The 17,346-nt window shown below is 40.8% G+C and overlaps 1 protein-coding gene across 11 annotated transcripts in view; it reads right to left on the reverse strand.

Moving 5' to 3' along the window:
• Positions 1-3,617: 3,617 nt before the first annotated feature.
• Positions 3,618-17,346, reverse strand: part of ARHGAP21 (Rho GTPase activating protein 21) — a 139,131-nt gene continuing 125,402 nt past the window's right edge. For all 11 annotated transcript variants that reach the window (XM_084867877.1, XM_084867874.1, XM_084867883.1 and 8 more), the window contains 8 exons: positions 17,210-17,288; positions 16,514-16,587; positions 16,346-16,435; positions 13,134-13,259; positions 12,912-12,953; positions 12,491-12,596; positions 10,562-10,593; positions 3,618-6,059 (listed from right to left, as the gene is read on the reverse strand). In XM_084867877.1, the coding sequence (XP_084724003.1) occupies positions 4,410-6,059; positions 10,562-10,593; positions 12,491-12,596; positions 12,912-12,953; positions 13,134-13,259; positions 16,346-16,435; positions 16,514-16,587; positions 17,210-17,288 (2,199 nt within the window). In that variant the 3' untranslated portion in view covers positions 3,618-4,409. The remainder of the gene's footprint in view (positions 6,060-10,561; positions 10,594-12,490; positions 12,597-12,911; positions 12,954-13,133; positions 13,260-16,345; positions 16,436-16,513; positions 16,588-17,209; positions 17,289-17,346) is intronic.

A 17,346-nucleotide genomic window follows, 5' to 3' on the forward strand; every position in this document is an offset into this window, starting at 1 on the left:
GGCGGGGGTGAGGGGCCATGGTCATTCTGGTTTTTCTGGTCACTCTGGTTGCTCCATCGTTTGGTCACTGGGATTTTATTATATAGGATAAACTTTAAGACAAGCAGCTTTGCTAGAGATAACAAAGGGCACTCCATAATGATAAAGTAGGGGTGTCGAACTCAATCAGAGAAGGGGCCAAAATCTAAATCCAGCCTAAATCGAGGGCCGAATGGTTTACTGAACAGTCATAAACTGACAATGTCATAAACTGACAGCGGAGTGCAGTGATGACAGCGCGGTGCGGGCCACATTGCAAGGCCTGGCGGGCTGGATTTGGCCCGCGGGCCTTGTGTTTGACACATGTGTGATAAAGGGTCAAGCCACCATGATGATAAAGTGGCTCTAAATTTATGTCCTCCCAACAAACTAACTTTAAAATACGTAAGGAAAAAATTAACAGAAGTAAGATATATAAACCTACAGCCATAACACAAGACCGTTATCATCTCTGAGGACCTGAGAAGAGCCAGGTAAGAAGTCAGTAAAGAGACAGAAGATGAGAAAAACATGAGAAAAACATAATCAATATAACAGAGTTCCCAATAATGACAGAATACGTATTTTCTTCAAGTGGACATGAGACATTTATCCAAACTGACCAAATGCCTTCCTTCCCCAGCTCCAGCTTCCCCCTGGCACCCGGGATCCGGCTTCCTTACAGCCCCATCCAGAAGGTCATCCAGGTCATCCAGTCTAATTAGCATATTATACTTTTGTTACTATAGATATCTCAATTAATTTCAAACAACTGAAAACTATTAGAGTATGTTTAATGATCATGTGGGATTATGCTAGAAGTCAAGTTGTGTTTTTTTTTTCTTCTTAAGATAACTAGAAACAGAAAGTCTCCAAGTGTTTGGAAACCAAACAGTACTCATCTAGTAATTCACAGGCTGAAGGAAATAATCACAACGGAAATGAGGAAACAAGAAAGGCTGGAAATCAATGATCTAAGAAAACAGAAACAATCAAAGGAACTTTAAAAAATGAGCAGAAACGAATAAAATATATTTGGGCCTTAAATCTAACTTCATTTTTTTTAGATATCTTTGGTGATTTTAATAATACACTGACTTTGTCAGGACCACATCTACCATGTAAACTAAAAAAAAAAAAAAAAAAAAAAAAAAAAAGTGTACTTTATTTAATTAAGAATTTGCCCAAGAATGGTACATCATTTAAGAAAAATCACATCACCAACAGCAAAACTATTTATGGTACATGAAATTATTGCATCGTTAGTGCAATATATATTGGTGCAATCATCTATCTCACATATTGAAATATTTTTTATAACTTTCCTTTTATTTTCTAATATAAGAAAATCATAATCTATCTTTTTAAAAAATATATATTTTATTGATTTTACACAGAGAGGAATTGAGAGGGACAGAGTCAGAAACGTCAATGAGAGAGAAACATCGACCAGCTGCCTCCTGCACGCCCCCCACTGGGGATGTGCCCGCAACCAAGGTACATGCCCTTGACCGGAATCGAACCCGGGACCCCTCAGTCCGCAGGCCGACGCTCTATCCACTGAGCCAAACCGGTCCTGGCCATAATCTATCTTTTTAAAAAATATATTTTATTGATATTTTACAGAGAGGAAGAGAGAGGGATAGAGAGTTAAAAACATCGATGAGAATCATCGATCAGCTGCCTCTTGCATACCCCCCACTGGGGATGTGCCTGCAACCAAGGTACATGCCCTTGACCGGAATCGAACCTGAGACCTTCTAGTCCGCAGACCGACGCTCCATCCACTGAGCCAAACTGGTTTCGGCTCATAGTCTATCTTAATAACACCAGTAAAAGCCTAATACTGTATACAAATTTTCCCTCAAGCGGTTGTTCGACTGCTTGCTATGACATGTGTTGACCACTAGGGGACAGTGCCAAACATGGTGGGTGCCAGCAACGCGGCCCTGGCAGCTGGCAGCAGTGGAGGCACTGCCGGCCCTGATGGGCCCCGACAACAGCAGGACTGCAGCAGGATGGTGGAGCAGATGAGCAGGCAGCGCCAGATCAAGGAAGGTATGAGAAGCCTGACTGCCCCACTGATTGCTCCACAGATGGCAACCAGCGGTGGCGGTGGGGGGCAGGGCTACCCTCCAACTCCATGGTGCTGAGGGAGCTGGGCAGGGGTTCAGCCCCAACCCATCACCCCTCAGGTGAGATGGTGGAGCAGGCCAAGGTGGGGTGCCAGGTGGGGCTGTGGGGCTACGAGGCTGGGGGCGCAAGCTGGGGCCCAGTCTCCATAGGCCACCCTGAGGGATCCCATCTATGCACGAATTCATGCACCGAGCCTAGTTTCATATATTGAATAAACAACAAATTATATATGTAGATGTTATACAAATATTATATTATCTATGAACTTCACTTCAAAATAGTAAAAGAAATTAAAAAATATTTTTTATAAAAAGAGAATATTGGGTCTGACAGGATTGAGTACCACTAGATTTAATGATTTTATATTTTTACTGATGTTAGAGAAAGAGAGAGAAGGAGGGAGGGAGAGAGAAAGAGAGAGAAACAGCGATTGGATGGGGGATCAAAAATATTAAATAGAAAAATCTGGAAATAAACAATTCATACATTTTAAATTGCTCAGTTGAGTGATGAAATCTCTCTGTTCCCCTCCATCCCAGGACCGAGTCATCCCGCGGCCCAGGGTCTCCAGCCCATAGACGCTCGCTGCCCTCAGTCCCTTGGCAGCCATAGGCTCGATCATCCACCCACCTGACAGTGTCTGTGCCCCCAAAGTGCTAGAGTAATGATACTGGCAATCTAGATATGCCAAAGTGAACATTCTCAATAAAAAAAGGAAATGTTTGCTGAGGTTGCTAAGACCTGTGGTAAGAACAAATCTATTAAATTGTACAGAAGGAAAAAGAAATTCATGCTGGTTTTGCTGCTGCACCTCAAACTGCCAATGTTACTGCCACACTGTGGTTTGAGAAGTTCAAATGGAAAAGGCATTCAATTTGTGGGGTGAAGATGTGAATCAAAAATATGTTTGACTGAGGGCAATGTGTTGGCCAGAAAGCTCTGAGCCTATAGAGAGATTTCAGCAGGGATTCCCTGAAACAAATGACAGCAAGCCATTTACCACACGTCAGGACGACTGCACAGGTTCAGGAGCCTCTCGGAACTGAGGGCCATAAAAGTTGTGTTTGAAGAGAGGCTATCGGTGCTGAGGAAGCTGCTGCCACGTTCCCGCGGAGCTGAAGGAGCTGACTAGGGTTTGGTACTATCCGCTGGGGGTCTTGGAACATCTCTGCCATAGACAAGTAGAGATTATTACTATATTACTTTAGCTAGGAAAGTTACCTGTGTACAAAAGTGAAGTTAGGCCAATGTAAACATTTATAACAGATCTCTGCCATCCACAAAAGAGAGAGTGAGAGAGGGGGTGGGGGAGTGGGAGAGGAAGCGCTCCTCAGAGGGGGGGAAAGGGAGGAGGAGAGAGAGAATATATAAATAGAGTATGTAATTTTTTAAAGTCAGGACCAACTAAGGTAGTTATAAATGGATCACATTAAAAAACATATTAGAATGAGTTTCAAGCCAAGTTCACCAAAACAATTTTTATTTCCAGTGTTTAATTGGGTATGCACACAGGCATGACACAGTTGGGATCATTAAGTCCTCATGCAGAATTATATTCTTCTCAGTAAAGAAGCCAGTTCCATCCAGGCGACTATCTACACACCTATGTTACAACATTTATATCAAATCTGGTATCTGAAGAAAAGATACACATATAATATGATCATTTAAGTTACGTATTTTACAGAAAGATTAAAAATTCAAGTCACACAAAACTCAAAAACTGTATTAAAAATTGAATATAAAACTGAGATCCACCTGGAATGACTAAAGAATGGAAGTTCTGTATCCAACTGTGTTAAAACTGGTAAATGTAATGAAATTTGTTACCCTTAAAACGTACTCATTAGCTCCACGTAAGTCATCTAGTTTTAGCAATATGGCACCCTAAAGACCAAATGGATTTTTATGATGAGGCACTTTTGTTAGTGATGAAACCAAAAGAACAATCCTGCTGCACACTGATGCCAGCTGTTTTCTTCAGTCATCTTGGGTTTACAATATGTAGTAAGTTGCAACAAATACCTTACTCATTTGTATACAACTATCCAATATATCTTTAAATATACATATATATATATATATGTTCTTCTGGCTGTAGTGATGCACTGTAAAGCTATTTCACAGTGCAAAATGATAAAACCAGCCCGAATGAGGGCTGCATAATAACCACTCTGGTACGAGAAAAGTATGTACAAAGTTACTGGAACATGTAACAGTAGCTTTTTATTTGCTATCGTGAACATACCCCAGTTTCAAAGACAGGGATGGAGCTGTGCTTTATTGCCTGGGGACTCGGACAGTTTGTGAGGTTGGGCATTCCCTGCAGCACTAGCATTCTGGCTCATGTTCTGGAAGCTTCCTCCATTTACTTGGTCAGGCGGCTGTGGTGGGAGGGAAAGGAGGGGCCTGGGGGTGGAAGCCCCGGGACTGGGAGGAGAGCCGGCATCGGGCTGGGAAGACACAGGCGTGTCCGCCGCGGGGGCTTCTGCGCCCCCCGCGGCCCCGCTCAGGTCGGAGGCGCTGGCGCGCAGGCGCTCCCGGGCCAGCCAGGCGGCGATGGACGGGTCCTGGGCCGGGCACCGGGGCTTCAGCCGCGTCACGGCCGAGAGCTCGGGCTCCGCGCTCGGCTCCGGCACTCGCCAGAAATTCAAGATGCTGATCTCAGAGGCGTCCCGGTGGCCCCCGAGCGTGTGCCGGCGCCGGATGTTCTTCCTCTTGGCGGGCTCGGCGCCCAGCTTCTGGCTGCCCACCCCGAACATGTCGTCGGCCGGGGCCCTGGGCCTCAGCTTTAGCCGGTCGGCGATCTTGGTCTTCCAGGTGGGCTCCTGCCTCTCCGGCTCGCTCCGGGCCGGCGCCAGCAGGCTCCCCGTGGACTTTCCCTTCTTCATGACGTCGAACACTTTGGTGATGGAGGGCGCTTCCCGCTCGGCCCTGGCATCGCCCGGGGAGCCGCCGCCGCCGTCGGGCCGGGCGCGTGCGGACTTCCTGCGGGACAGCGTGTCGCACTCGATGAGCCTGTGCGAGCAGAAGGGCGGCCGCCGGCCGTCCAGGCTGGGCGTGAGGCTGCCCTCCGCGCCGCTCAGCTCGCTGCCCTCGGAGCCCCGGCGGCCGGCGCGCGCCTCGGGCGGCCTGCCTCCCCGGGGCGGCCGCGCGGCCGGGAACACCGGGAAGTCGCTCTCACTGTCCGTCTCCACCGGCCGGCCCTCGCTGATGAGCTCGCTGCGCTCGTCATCCGCCTCGTCCCCCCGGCTCTCCGCCACGGAGCGCAGGTCCGGGCTGAGGCGGCTGCAGTCCGGGCCGGTCAGGCAGGTGGCCGCCGACGACGTGGTGGAGTAATCGGAGGTGATGGTGCCGGCGTGCGCCAGGAACTCGGGGTACCGGGGGTCCGGGCTGGTGGACTTCTTGGTGGAGAGCCTGGCCAGGGACGCCTGGGAGGACGTGCTGAGCAAGGTGCCCGAGTCCGAGCCCGTCTCGTCCCCCGGGGGGGCCTTCTGCGCCCCCTTCTCCTTCAGGACGGCGAAGCGGCAGCTCAGGGTGGGCGACTTGCTGCGCCGGGAGGCGTGTGGGGGCGAGGGCTCCTCGGAGGGCGCGCTCTCCTTCTGCAGGGGCGCCCTGTCGTCTTTGGCGGCGCCGCTGTCTTTCTTGGCGTTATTTTCTTTGCAACTGGCGAGCCGCTGTTTTCTGCCCGAGGACGTCTCGTTCTCTCTTTTGGATTCTGTTTTGGTATCGTTCTGACACTGCTCTGCGTTTTCTTTCTTAAAAAACACATTGTCCAGTTCGTCTTCTGAGCTGCTAGGCTGGGCCTTTTCTTTCGGCTTCTTCCTCTTGCGGCTAGCAGCGGCGAAGATGGAGGACACCAGCAGCTCCCTGCTATACTGATCCTTTCCGGATCCCCAAGAACCCTGGGAGCGATCAGAAAAGAGGCTTTGAGCATAAGAACAGGATCGAGTTCATTTTCTGAAAGAGCTTTACCCCAAATATTTCTTACTGAATCACCCCCGCCTGGAGCTCTAGAAGCACTAATGAAATGCAATTCATACCTATATTTTATTAATATAAATATTCAAAGGCTTAAAGACCCAATTAAGAACTGTCAGCACTCTACTCCTCTTAGTTTTAACAAAACATCATTTATCTTGAAACTTACCTGCACTGACATCAAAATTCCTAAGTAACAGTAAAAAAACAAAAACAAAAACACCCCAACTAAATACTGATACAATTATAGCTTCCTGTTGTGAAATTGTAATTTGTTGCTCTCAGAGAACAACTGTCCTTAGAAATAAGATATGCTTTTCTGAAAATACATTAAGGATCTTAAGGTGCTTCATTAGCTTGATTTTATATCACTTCCATTAAAAGTGATTTTGGTTGATGAAGTGGCCAAATGCAATAGCCCATACTTTGTTTAGAGGAGTCATTTTTTCAAATGCTTGGAAGATGTATGCGGTTACTAAACAGTGTTTACTGAATACAAGGGGAATAAAGTACTGCCCTCTTTTTAAAAAATGTAATTCACTTTTTGTACTTCCTTTTAAGATACATTTTTAACATACATTTTACTTTTTATTTACTCAGTCCCATTTCTTGCCTGGCGGTATTTATTGCCAAGTCACAGCTCAGGGACCTCTCTCTCGGAAAGACGTGCTCTGTGCTCAGTGTTAATTTCCCTGTGCCTGCCGACTGCCCTGCTTCTGCGGCGCTCACACTCTCTCCAGGTGCTTTTAGGTGTAAGAGTTAAAGTTCCAACATAGTTGATATTCTGAAACAGGTTACTAAAGCCTTATGACTGACTTCAATTTTCTCATTATAGAGAGCACAGTGTACAGATACTGTATCAAATCAGCTCATTAAGATAAGGAAACTCGCTGGACTTCAGGAACTTGTCTTAGGTAAATAGGCTGGTGATGTCTTCATTTATCTCAAGATAACAACAAAATCAGAAAATTCAAAATAACATACAGTCAATGAAACCTTACCACAGAAACACCCCAGTGCACTGTTATTGGTAAAGCCGTGGTGCTAACTACTGGCTTTGTTGGTTGTGCATAACTGGTTCCTGAGAACAATTAATTAATTTGCTAATAATGCCCATAGGCTAAATCAACGGTGGTGGAAGGGGTCAATAAACATTATTGGTTTACCACACACCGTTATCTGTCCTTTTTTGAAACTTTATTTTTAAAAATCTTTATTTTGTAAGTAGTGCATATGTCCCCTTTCTTCCTCCACTGACCCCCTGCCCAGGCCCTCACCACCCCATGGGTTATGCATGTATGCACACAGCTCTTTGGTGATCTCTTCCCACCCACCCACCCCCGCCTTCTGAGACACCACACACCATTTGACACAAGCAGGCAGGCAGGAAGCATGCTGACTCACAGAAAGTGAATTTCTCTGCTGTCATAAAAAACTTAGACAAGCAAAAACTATTATACTGAAGTCTTTGAAAAATAAATTAAAACTTTAGGCTGCCATATTAAAAAGAATTCTCTAAAATGAAATCATAGATGAACAGAACTTTGTTTTTGACTAGTTGTGAGTTTTATAATTATCTTACACTTTTCCAATGGTCACTCACATTCTAACATACTCTGCTAACGATCACAGGGGTCGATAGTGGTTTGAAGAAGACCCAACTTTCCTTCCAGGAGCTTATCTGGCATTAAGCAAGTGACTGACTTTTAAACATCACAATTTCATTGAAATTAGATGTGTTTTCTTGAAGACTTACTAGGATTCCCTTTTAAATTCTATGTTCTGTGATCACATATGTGTTGGGGGAAATGAATATTTTACAATAAAAAAACTGATACAGCCGAAACCGGTTTGGCTCAGTGGATAGAGCGTCGGCCTGTGGACTGAGGGGTCCCAGGTTCGATTCCGGTCATGAGCATGTGCCTTGGTTGCGGTCACATCCCCAGTAGGGCGTGTGCAACAGGCAGCTAGCTGATGGATGATTCTCTCTCATTGATGTTTCTAACTCTCTATCCCTCTCTCTTCCTCTCTGTAAGAAATCAATAAAATATATTAAAAAAAACAAAAACTGTTACAAAGTGTTACACCATTTGGCATGCATATAAGCCTAGCCAGTGGCCATGGACAACAGGGGGTGGGGGCATATGTAGGGAGGGGTTTCAGATGGGAATGGGGGGATGAGGACAATTATGTGATACTATAATCAATAAATTAAAAAAAAAAGTTACACCATTTGGATATCCATTATTTTGCAGGCATGGTATAAATAGCATCATGATTAAGATCAAGAGACAGCTATCACAACATGTTAAGCAATATGCATTTAATAAAGGGAATTTCAAAGAGGTTTGAAATCTAAAATCTTATATTTCAGAGGGGGGGGAAAGATGGGAAACTGTTCTAAAGAAGTCTAAAGAGACATGACAACTAAATGCAAGGAGTTATTCTTGACTGCATGCTGTATAAAAAAATAAAGGACATTTTTTGGACAACTGGGAAAATATTTAGGAGTAAGCTGTTAGCTAGTCTATTAAGTAACTCTCAAATAATTCTGGGGGAAATTACATATAATTTATTTACCAACCAATGCAACTAGAATAAAAGGTTTGAATGCTAACCATTGTTCTAGTAACTTGTCTGTAGGTTTAAAATGATCCAAAATTAAAAAAAATGGTGAAAATAGCCGAAACCAGTTTGGCTCAGTGGACAGAGCATTGGCCTGCGGACTGAAAGGTCCCGGGTTCGATTCCGGTCAAGGGCATGTATGTTGGTTACGGGCACATCCCCAGTAGGGGGTATGCAAGAGGCAGCTGATCGGTAATTCTCTCTCATCGATGTTTTTAGCTCTCTATCCCTCTCTCTTCCTCTCTGTAAAAAAAATCAATAAAATATATATTTTTTAAAAGTGGTGAAAATAGCAATATAAGTGACAGTGAACCTTTTGCACTCCGCTGTCCCCTCTCAGGGGACATCGGAATTCTAACATATCACTCGGATGTCCCCTCTCAGGGGACATTGCAGTTTATTAGTGATTACGGGGAATTGAGTTATTTCAACGCAACTTTTTGAGATATGCATCAAACCACTTATTACTGTCAAACATGCACTAATCAGCCTGCAATGCATATTGGGGAGTGTTTCAAAACTTATCATACTGTACAAAATTATAAACAATAAAATATTGTTTTTTTTGCAAATATACATTCCTCGATGTCACCCAATTCATATAAGTCCAATATCATTATAATACGTTACTTGGTTCCAAAATTATACTAAATAATACGAGGGTCTGTAAATGCACGTTTCCGCCGCAAAGTAGCGTCGAGAGTAGCTGGTAGCCAATGTCCAGAATGGTTCGGAGTGCAAAGGGTGAATAATCTGATTTGGTTAAAATAATTTTGTAATATTTTCTTCAAAAATTGTAATTAATGGTATACAATCCCATTATGATATTTACAAATAAGTAAAATTTATATCTCATGTCCAAATAGAAAAATGTTTTTAAAAATTTATTGATACTTCTGGTTGCTACTGTCTCAACAAAACAAGGTTTTATTTAAGTTAAATTAACAAAATACTTTCTGAAAACTATAAAAACTACTAAAAAATTGTGCAATTTGATGGTGTCAATACAACACAAATTATGTTAAAAATGTTGGTCATAAAAAACAAAATTAGTGATTTTGCTGAAATAAAAATATTTTCTATAAAAAATAAAATAATTAAAAAGTCTATATTACTACTGAAATATTTACAAGAATATGGTGTTCAAGATCTGCCTTAAAATAGTCCCAGGAGGAGGCAAGTGCATGGTGAACAGAAGAAATAAAGTTAAGTCATGAGTCAATTGTCGAGAATGGATAATGGGGGTTGGAGACTCATTGTACTATTCCCTCTACTATTGTATGTTAGAAATTTTTCACCTTAAGGAAATAGTGCTCGTCGGTTTGGCTCAGTGAGTAGAGCATCGGCCTGCAGACCTAAGGGTCCTGGGTTCGATTCCAGTCAAGGGCATGTTCCTTGGTTGCAGGCTCCTCCCTGGCCCTGGCCCTGGTCAAGGTATGTGCAGGAGGCAACCAATTGTGTTTCTTTCACATTGATATTTCTCTCTGTCTTTCCCTCTCTCTAAAAATCAATGCAAAAGTATCTTCAGGTGATAAGGATTAAAAAGAAAAAAAGGGAGTAAGAAACTAAAGCCTACTTCTTTGTATTATGCTAAAATATGCTGAGAGAAACTGGATATTCCCACTCATAATCCAGTATACTTCTATCACATTCTATTCCAAGAAATTAATTTTTCCCTTTATGAGACCTTGTTGTCCTGTGTCATTTGATTCAGACAGGGATGCATTTGTATACTAATCATAACAATCAGCCAACACCGCCCCCCCCTTAAAATATTTCACAACTGTATGAAATAATTTACCTTAGATTTTGTTGAGTCACTAGTAGCTGAATCTGTCAGAAGTTAAATGAAACATGGTCAATATTAGTCCATCTTTACCCCTTTCAACAAACAATGCAAACTATGGAAAAGACAGGCACAGAACAAAATGGGGAAGCAGAACTCAAACAGAACCATTGAACACAGTGGATAGTCAGAGCTCACAACGATGCAAGCTGCACCACAGAAAGCCACCGCCATGGAAGGATGCTGTGAGTTGTAGGCAGAATCAGCTCAATGACAGGAATGGCAAAGGAGCCCTGTGCTCAACGAGAACGGAAGTGCCAGTGTTTATTCAATCTTCTGAATAGTAAGTCTAGCGACAAAGAAGCTGGAAGACCTTTTAAGAATTGCTATGTGCCACATCCTGTATCTGAAACTGATACACAATGTAGAACGTTTAGGATTCTTAGCTGCCCTAGCTACAAATCGAGAAATCATACTTGGTGTATTTAATGTTGATTTTTGTCAGACTTAAATTTTAAAAGTGCATACTCTATGCATATGGATGCAAAAGAGGCATCAGGATAACCCTGCTTCCAGGTTACTTTGATTTTATATTAAATCATGCTGATCTTTGTGCTTTAGACCCCAGTTTCATATCTGTGCAGTCAGGGATCCTTTTGACTAATTTGTTTAAATTGCTACCAGTTTTGTAATTATCTATTAACAAATGCTATTATGGAAATGAAAGAATGGAGACCATAATTTTACTGTCTGGCAAAAACTAAGATTATACAATAATAAAGAGGGTAGGAAGGGGCTAGCACTATTCTGGATCACACCAATTTTGAAGTTTTATGTTTTGACTTTAGGGAAACTAATTTCCAAAATGAATGAGCTGAGCCCCGTGCCACGCCCCTTTTAACACATGGCTAAATGCTTTATGACTTTAAGAACTGGTAGACCATACCATGCTATTTCTCCTCACGGTCTGCTTCAGAAATAACAAGAAACAGCAGAAAAACTTTTAAGAAAGTAGTATTGATCTGTTTACAAGAATCTCAAGAGAAAATGTACACCACAGATCAACGATGTTTGCATTTACAAGAACCGGGGGTTTCTGCAGACAAGGCAGCTACAGTGTGGACAGCAATCCTCCTTCTTCCTACAGTTCCAGCTGTCCATCAGGGACACCACAGAATCCACTAGCGACATTACCGTGTGATAGACTCCTCCCACTTCGCCTGTTCAACATCAGTATAGATTTGCCTGTGTCAGTAAGTGCTGAAAAAACCCTTTAGGACTAGAACAAGAACTAGAGACAAAGGGAGAACATTGTGTAAAACAGCATGCTCGGTTAGTGCAACAGTTTGGCAGGAGAAAATATTCATCAAAAGAGCCTACAAGAACTAATACTTAACCAAACATTCGAGTGGCAAGAGAAAAGAGAAAATGTCATAGATTGGCTTTTACGGTGACATCTACAGTGACAAATACTATACTGTATTTCTGAAAATGGTGTTCGTTAGCAGTTCAATTTATTTTACTTGCTTCTTTTAAACAGAACGTCTGGCTCAAGGTTAAGAGCTACTTATGCAGCTTAGATCATACTGTCTGCCATCACAGCAACCACATACTCAGTAGCATGTATCTGTTTTACCTTGTGATGACTATTACATGGAAACTGTGAATTAAAAAAAAACAAAACAAAACAGTGGTTCGCATGCTCATTTCCCTCATATTTCCATTCTGACAAGCATTACAACTCCATGCACTGCCAATTAGAGTCACTGGAAGATAATTAAGATCAATCAGAAAAGTGAGATTAAGTTTCTTATTAGAAAGGAAAAAGAAGGAGAAAAGGGAAAAAAATCATAGTGAGTTGTTACTTATGATTGAGTTGCTCTTTCATGTTATAAGGTACACAAAATATAACCTAGAGATCCATACTGCCCAGGCAAGAGTTACCTGATACATCTCCAGGGGACACGCCTGTCCTTCCAATGTTGGTGAGTAAGTGATCTATGTTTGGCACTGGCTGAGAGTCCACTGTGTTTTCCTCCTGCACTGTTGTCTACGGTTAATAAACAAAGACTACTTCATCATCTCTTCAGAGATACTTTCTTTAAAATTCAAGCAGCATTTAATAAAAGACACATTACTGAGTGGAGCACATGAGCGTAATGTTTTACCTTCTTTAGATATAATTAGCTATAAAACGACCATTGCACTTGTATTTTCTTTAGCTTAGAGACTGAGGAGCTAGAGACTTGCTTCCAGGGTGGAAAGCAGGCAAGAGCGAACAGGCGGGAGCTGGCATTGCTGCAGCGCCAGGGTCTCGCGTCCCAAAGGAAAACAACAGGGGACAAGCGCCGAGGGACATACTTACAAGAGGTTCTTCAGCACCTTCTTCTGTGAAAAACCAGTCATGCTAAAATTTAAAATAAAAAAGGTGAAAAGATAAATCAAGTAACCCCCTAAATATATCTATAGTTTGGAGGAAGGTATACAGAAAAAAAGTAATTTTCTTAAAAATTATATTTAACCAAATTCTGTTCCACCGGCAGCTTACAGAAAAAGAATGCTCTTGATGAGGCGAAGCCCGACTTACGTGCTGGATAAGCGTCTCCACGATCTTGTACTGGTCCGGCATGTGGGTGACCATGTGCGTCATGTTATCTTCGGACGTTCTCACCAGAGTTGGGCCAAAAACTATTGCTAGGTTTCTTGGTTCCATCTGAAATAAAGGACAATATTGGAAAATACCATATTTTTTCTTAAGAAAATAGGTTTAAAGTCCCATTGCATGTTTGGCATTTTATTTCTGACAGGTTCTTTCGGTGAAAAAGAATTCAAAGAATGAATGATTGATTGATATGTACAAAAAAATACAGGGAGGCAGGGACTGGGCGGAGATGGGAAAAGGGGCAGGATTGAGGGATATCTGCAATACTGTCAACAATAAAACATTTAAATTAAAAACAAATGCTTCCTAGTCAGGATTTCCCATAAGCTAATGTCTATATAACTTCTTTTTCCTGCTTTCATGATAATGTAAAACATTTAATTGGCATTCCTTTCTTCCAAGATGTCTTTGATAGAAGGCAATTGATTGGTTCTAAACTACTATTTCTAGAGCTAGATTAACTGACAAAAATACTAATATGGGAGGGAAAAAACTCAGAAAAGATCATGGAAATACCCCTTCCTCAAAAGCTAAAACAAGTAGAAAACAGCACTGTTCGTGACCGTGGCTGACGGGTTCCATTCCAGGGCGACAGCAGCCCCACGGCCAGACACTGTCTGATGGTGGCTGTCAGTTTCAGGTCTTGGAGACAACCATGGGGGGTGGAGGGCAGAAAAAAAGATACTGCAGCCCTGTGCGCTGTGGTTCAGTGGTTAGAGCATCGGCCTATGAACGGGGAGGTCTCAGTTCCTTTCCTGGTCAGGGTACATGCCCGGGTTGCAGGCTCCATGCCCATCTAATAGGGGACATGCAGGAGGCAGCTGATCCATGATTCTCATCATTGCTGTCTCTCTTCCACTACCAAATCAATAAATACGTAATGGTTTTATAATTGTAAAAAAAGAGGGAAAAAAAGTACTAGAAAAGTACTTAAAGGTACATAACATTTTCTAAATTTGCCCACTAAAATCCCTAATATATAAAAATCAAATGTCTGAAAGTATTCCTTCTGAATTTTTACTTCAACCACATGTTCTGAAGTTCTTTGCCTACCATTGAGCAAAACTGAATGCCTCAATATTACATGCTTATGTTTGTATATTCATTACCATGATATTTCTAGTCTTTGTTAAATTATACAATTATCAAATGTGTGGATTTTTTGTTTTTCTTTGTTATATCTTACAGGGTCTGTTGTAATATTTTGAACTTACAATTTGATTAAAATCTTAAATAACATTAGCCAGTCCTTGAAAACATATTAAGGGGGTTAAAAATGACCACAGAACTCAAAGCCATACTAAAAAAAAAATTACTTAAGGAACCACACTATCATACTATCTTGTGAGAAGTATACACATGCACACACACACCTTTCAGATATGGTATAAAGTGGAAAACCCACAGATCTTTTCCGATTCTGAAGCAATTGTTATGCATCTAACACATTAACTACCACAATACATGTCTCATATGATGCCTACTGAATAGAAATAAGGAGATATTGTGATTGAGGGCAGCTAACTTTGTGGGGGGAAAATATGACTGCAGGAAGGGTTTACTTCATCTGGGCACAAAATACATGGTTCTCATTTCCCCATACGGTGTAGTCATCTCATCCCTCCATCAAAAAACATTAAGTCCAGCATCTCGAAGGTCTGTGTAAAATATTATTAGATTCTTGTCTATGATTTAATTAAGTTTCTAGGCTAATGATAACATGCATTATTATTTACATATACAGTTTTAGCTGATTTCCATATAAAACTAATAACGTAAGTAGTTCACAGATTATTTATTCATTAATTACTTAAATTATGTATTTTTTTTGAAAGATGTTTCACAATGTGTAGTCAAATAAGTCTAGGGAATGAAATGCCTTATATCCTTATTCAAGACTCACAGAGTTAATTAATATATTAAAGACTCTTAAAAATTCAGCAGTAAAAAAATCAGTTAAATTTTGTTTAATTCATGCTTCACAAACTAATTAGACCAATAACTCCTACTAACATCCAGCAAAACTGACAAATGACATACTATACTTTGGAAAATGCTGAAAGAATTAGGAAATATTTCAACTTTAATTATATTGAGAACTTTTTGGCTCCTACTGTATGCAGTTCTGGAAGTAGTACAATCAATTAATATAGGTGCTCTCCCCCCCCCCCCCTTCCCCCTTTCCCCTCCCTCCTCCATGGCTGTATCACTTGAGGAAACTGAATGTCTAAAGGAAATTATAACACTGTAATCTTATCAATTTATAGGTGATAGGGTTGACACTGTTCTCATAATCCGACCTTATTACAACTTGGGAACAACTGTCCTCCAGGGCATCAGAGCACTGTCTTCTGCGTTAGCAGGTACTGCCCGCAGAAAGAGGGGTGACAGCAGTATTCCTAAACTTGCTGTATTCTGGCGATTTTTCTTCTCCAGAAACCAAATGCCTGTTTAGGTATTTTAAGCAGTAATGCCTGAGAATCATCATTTGCCATCTCTGATGATATACTGGATTGAGGCAACAATCACCAAAGAGTGATGAGAATGATGAAAAGTTAAGACAATAATGTATTAAACACAATGCGTGGACTTTGTTTGGATGATGATTTAAAGAAATGTCTTTACAGTTGTTTGTTTAAATCAATATCCAAACAAGGTCCACATATCAATCAGGAAAAACTAAACATGGATTGAGTATTAGAAAAAAGTAAGAAATTACAAATATAGATGTGTTTAATAAAGGTAATGGGATAGTGTTAAAAACAACCAAAAAAGATCTTACCTGTTTAAAACTAAACAAAACGTCTATTATTTTTCACTGTACACAATTTGATACATCGACTGTTATATCATGCAAATGTTGCCTATTCAAAATATTGATATACAGTTGGAAAATAAAAGAGGTCAAATTTCTGGCTTTTTCATTTTTCTTGCTGGATAAATGAAACAGAAATGTCTTAAAAAATGGTGACAACTGATATTTTTGGGTCTTTTGCTTTTTAGAGTGATCTTTAGAGGGACTGATCAGCGAATATGATGCATTTCAGAGCTTTTGTTGAATTATAACCCTATTTTTTATTACTTGACACGAAGCAATGAAGACTATCTTTTCACCTAAAGCCACTGGTGGTACATACCTTATTTTTTTCTGAATTTTCTGCCACTGTCTTCAGATGAGCCGAAAGAAACTTAAGTGTTTCATAATGATGTTCTGGCAAATCGTGAATCTGAAACATATTATTTTCAGGATGGATTGAGATGCTGAATTTTAGGTATACCCCCAGTAATAGAAAAATGATACTTACTAGTCTTTTTAATGTTTTCAGACGATCTAGAGGATCTTCTTTCCGGTTAGCTTCAATAAAGTCGGCATATTTATCTGACAACAATAACAATAAGGCAAGTTTATCTTAAATTGCTTAGGTGAGTTGTATATAATCTAAATAGCCTTTGAGATGTAAGTTACTAATACTGCCATAGTTTTTAATGATCCTCAAATCCTTATCTTCAAATCAAAGGAAATTCTCTAAGATGTGAGTTCTCTGCGGTACTCCTGCATTTATACACTCTGTATATTCTTCTCTCTCCCTGACCACAAACATCTAGTACAGTGTCTTATGTAAATCAAATATTTGGCTTGACTGAAAAAAAAGTTTTTCTACTTATTGTATCTTATTAGGTCTGAAGACTTTTGACTGAAAACAATAATTCTCTTTTTAACTTAACTACAAATATGGATGAACAAGATAATATATATTTTATGGAGTGTAAAGAACTTTTGAAACTCTGTGTTTATTAATGTTTATCAGGATAAAAAAAAATCCACATGACAAAAAAAATAGTACAAAATCATGCCTTGTATATCTAAATAAAAACTAAAGAAGATCTTTTATTTTCTTTGACAAATGTATTTTCTCCTGCTTCAATCTCATATTCTATGGTTTTCCAACAATGGAATATTTGACTGTTTCATCTGGTTTCTTTTGTGGGCGTTCACTCACCATTTGTGAAGAGAGGTTCAGGGAGTTTTCTGAAGAAGGATTTTAGTAAACTGCTTATCACATTCAAATCTCGCCATTTCTAGGTATGAAGAAATAAAAATCCAGTAGTTTTTTAGTCAATACCACCAAAGAAAAAC

Source organism: Pipistrellus hanaki, assembly GCF_964339955.1.
Source record: "Pipistrellus hanaki genome assembly, chromosome: 1".
NCBI lineage: Eukaryota > Metazoa > Chordata > Mammalia > Chiroptera > Vespertilionidae > Pipistrellus > Pipistrellus hanaki.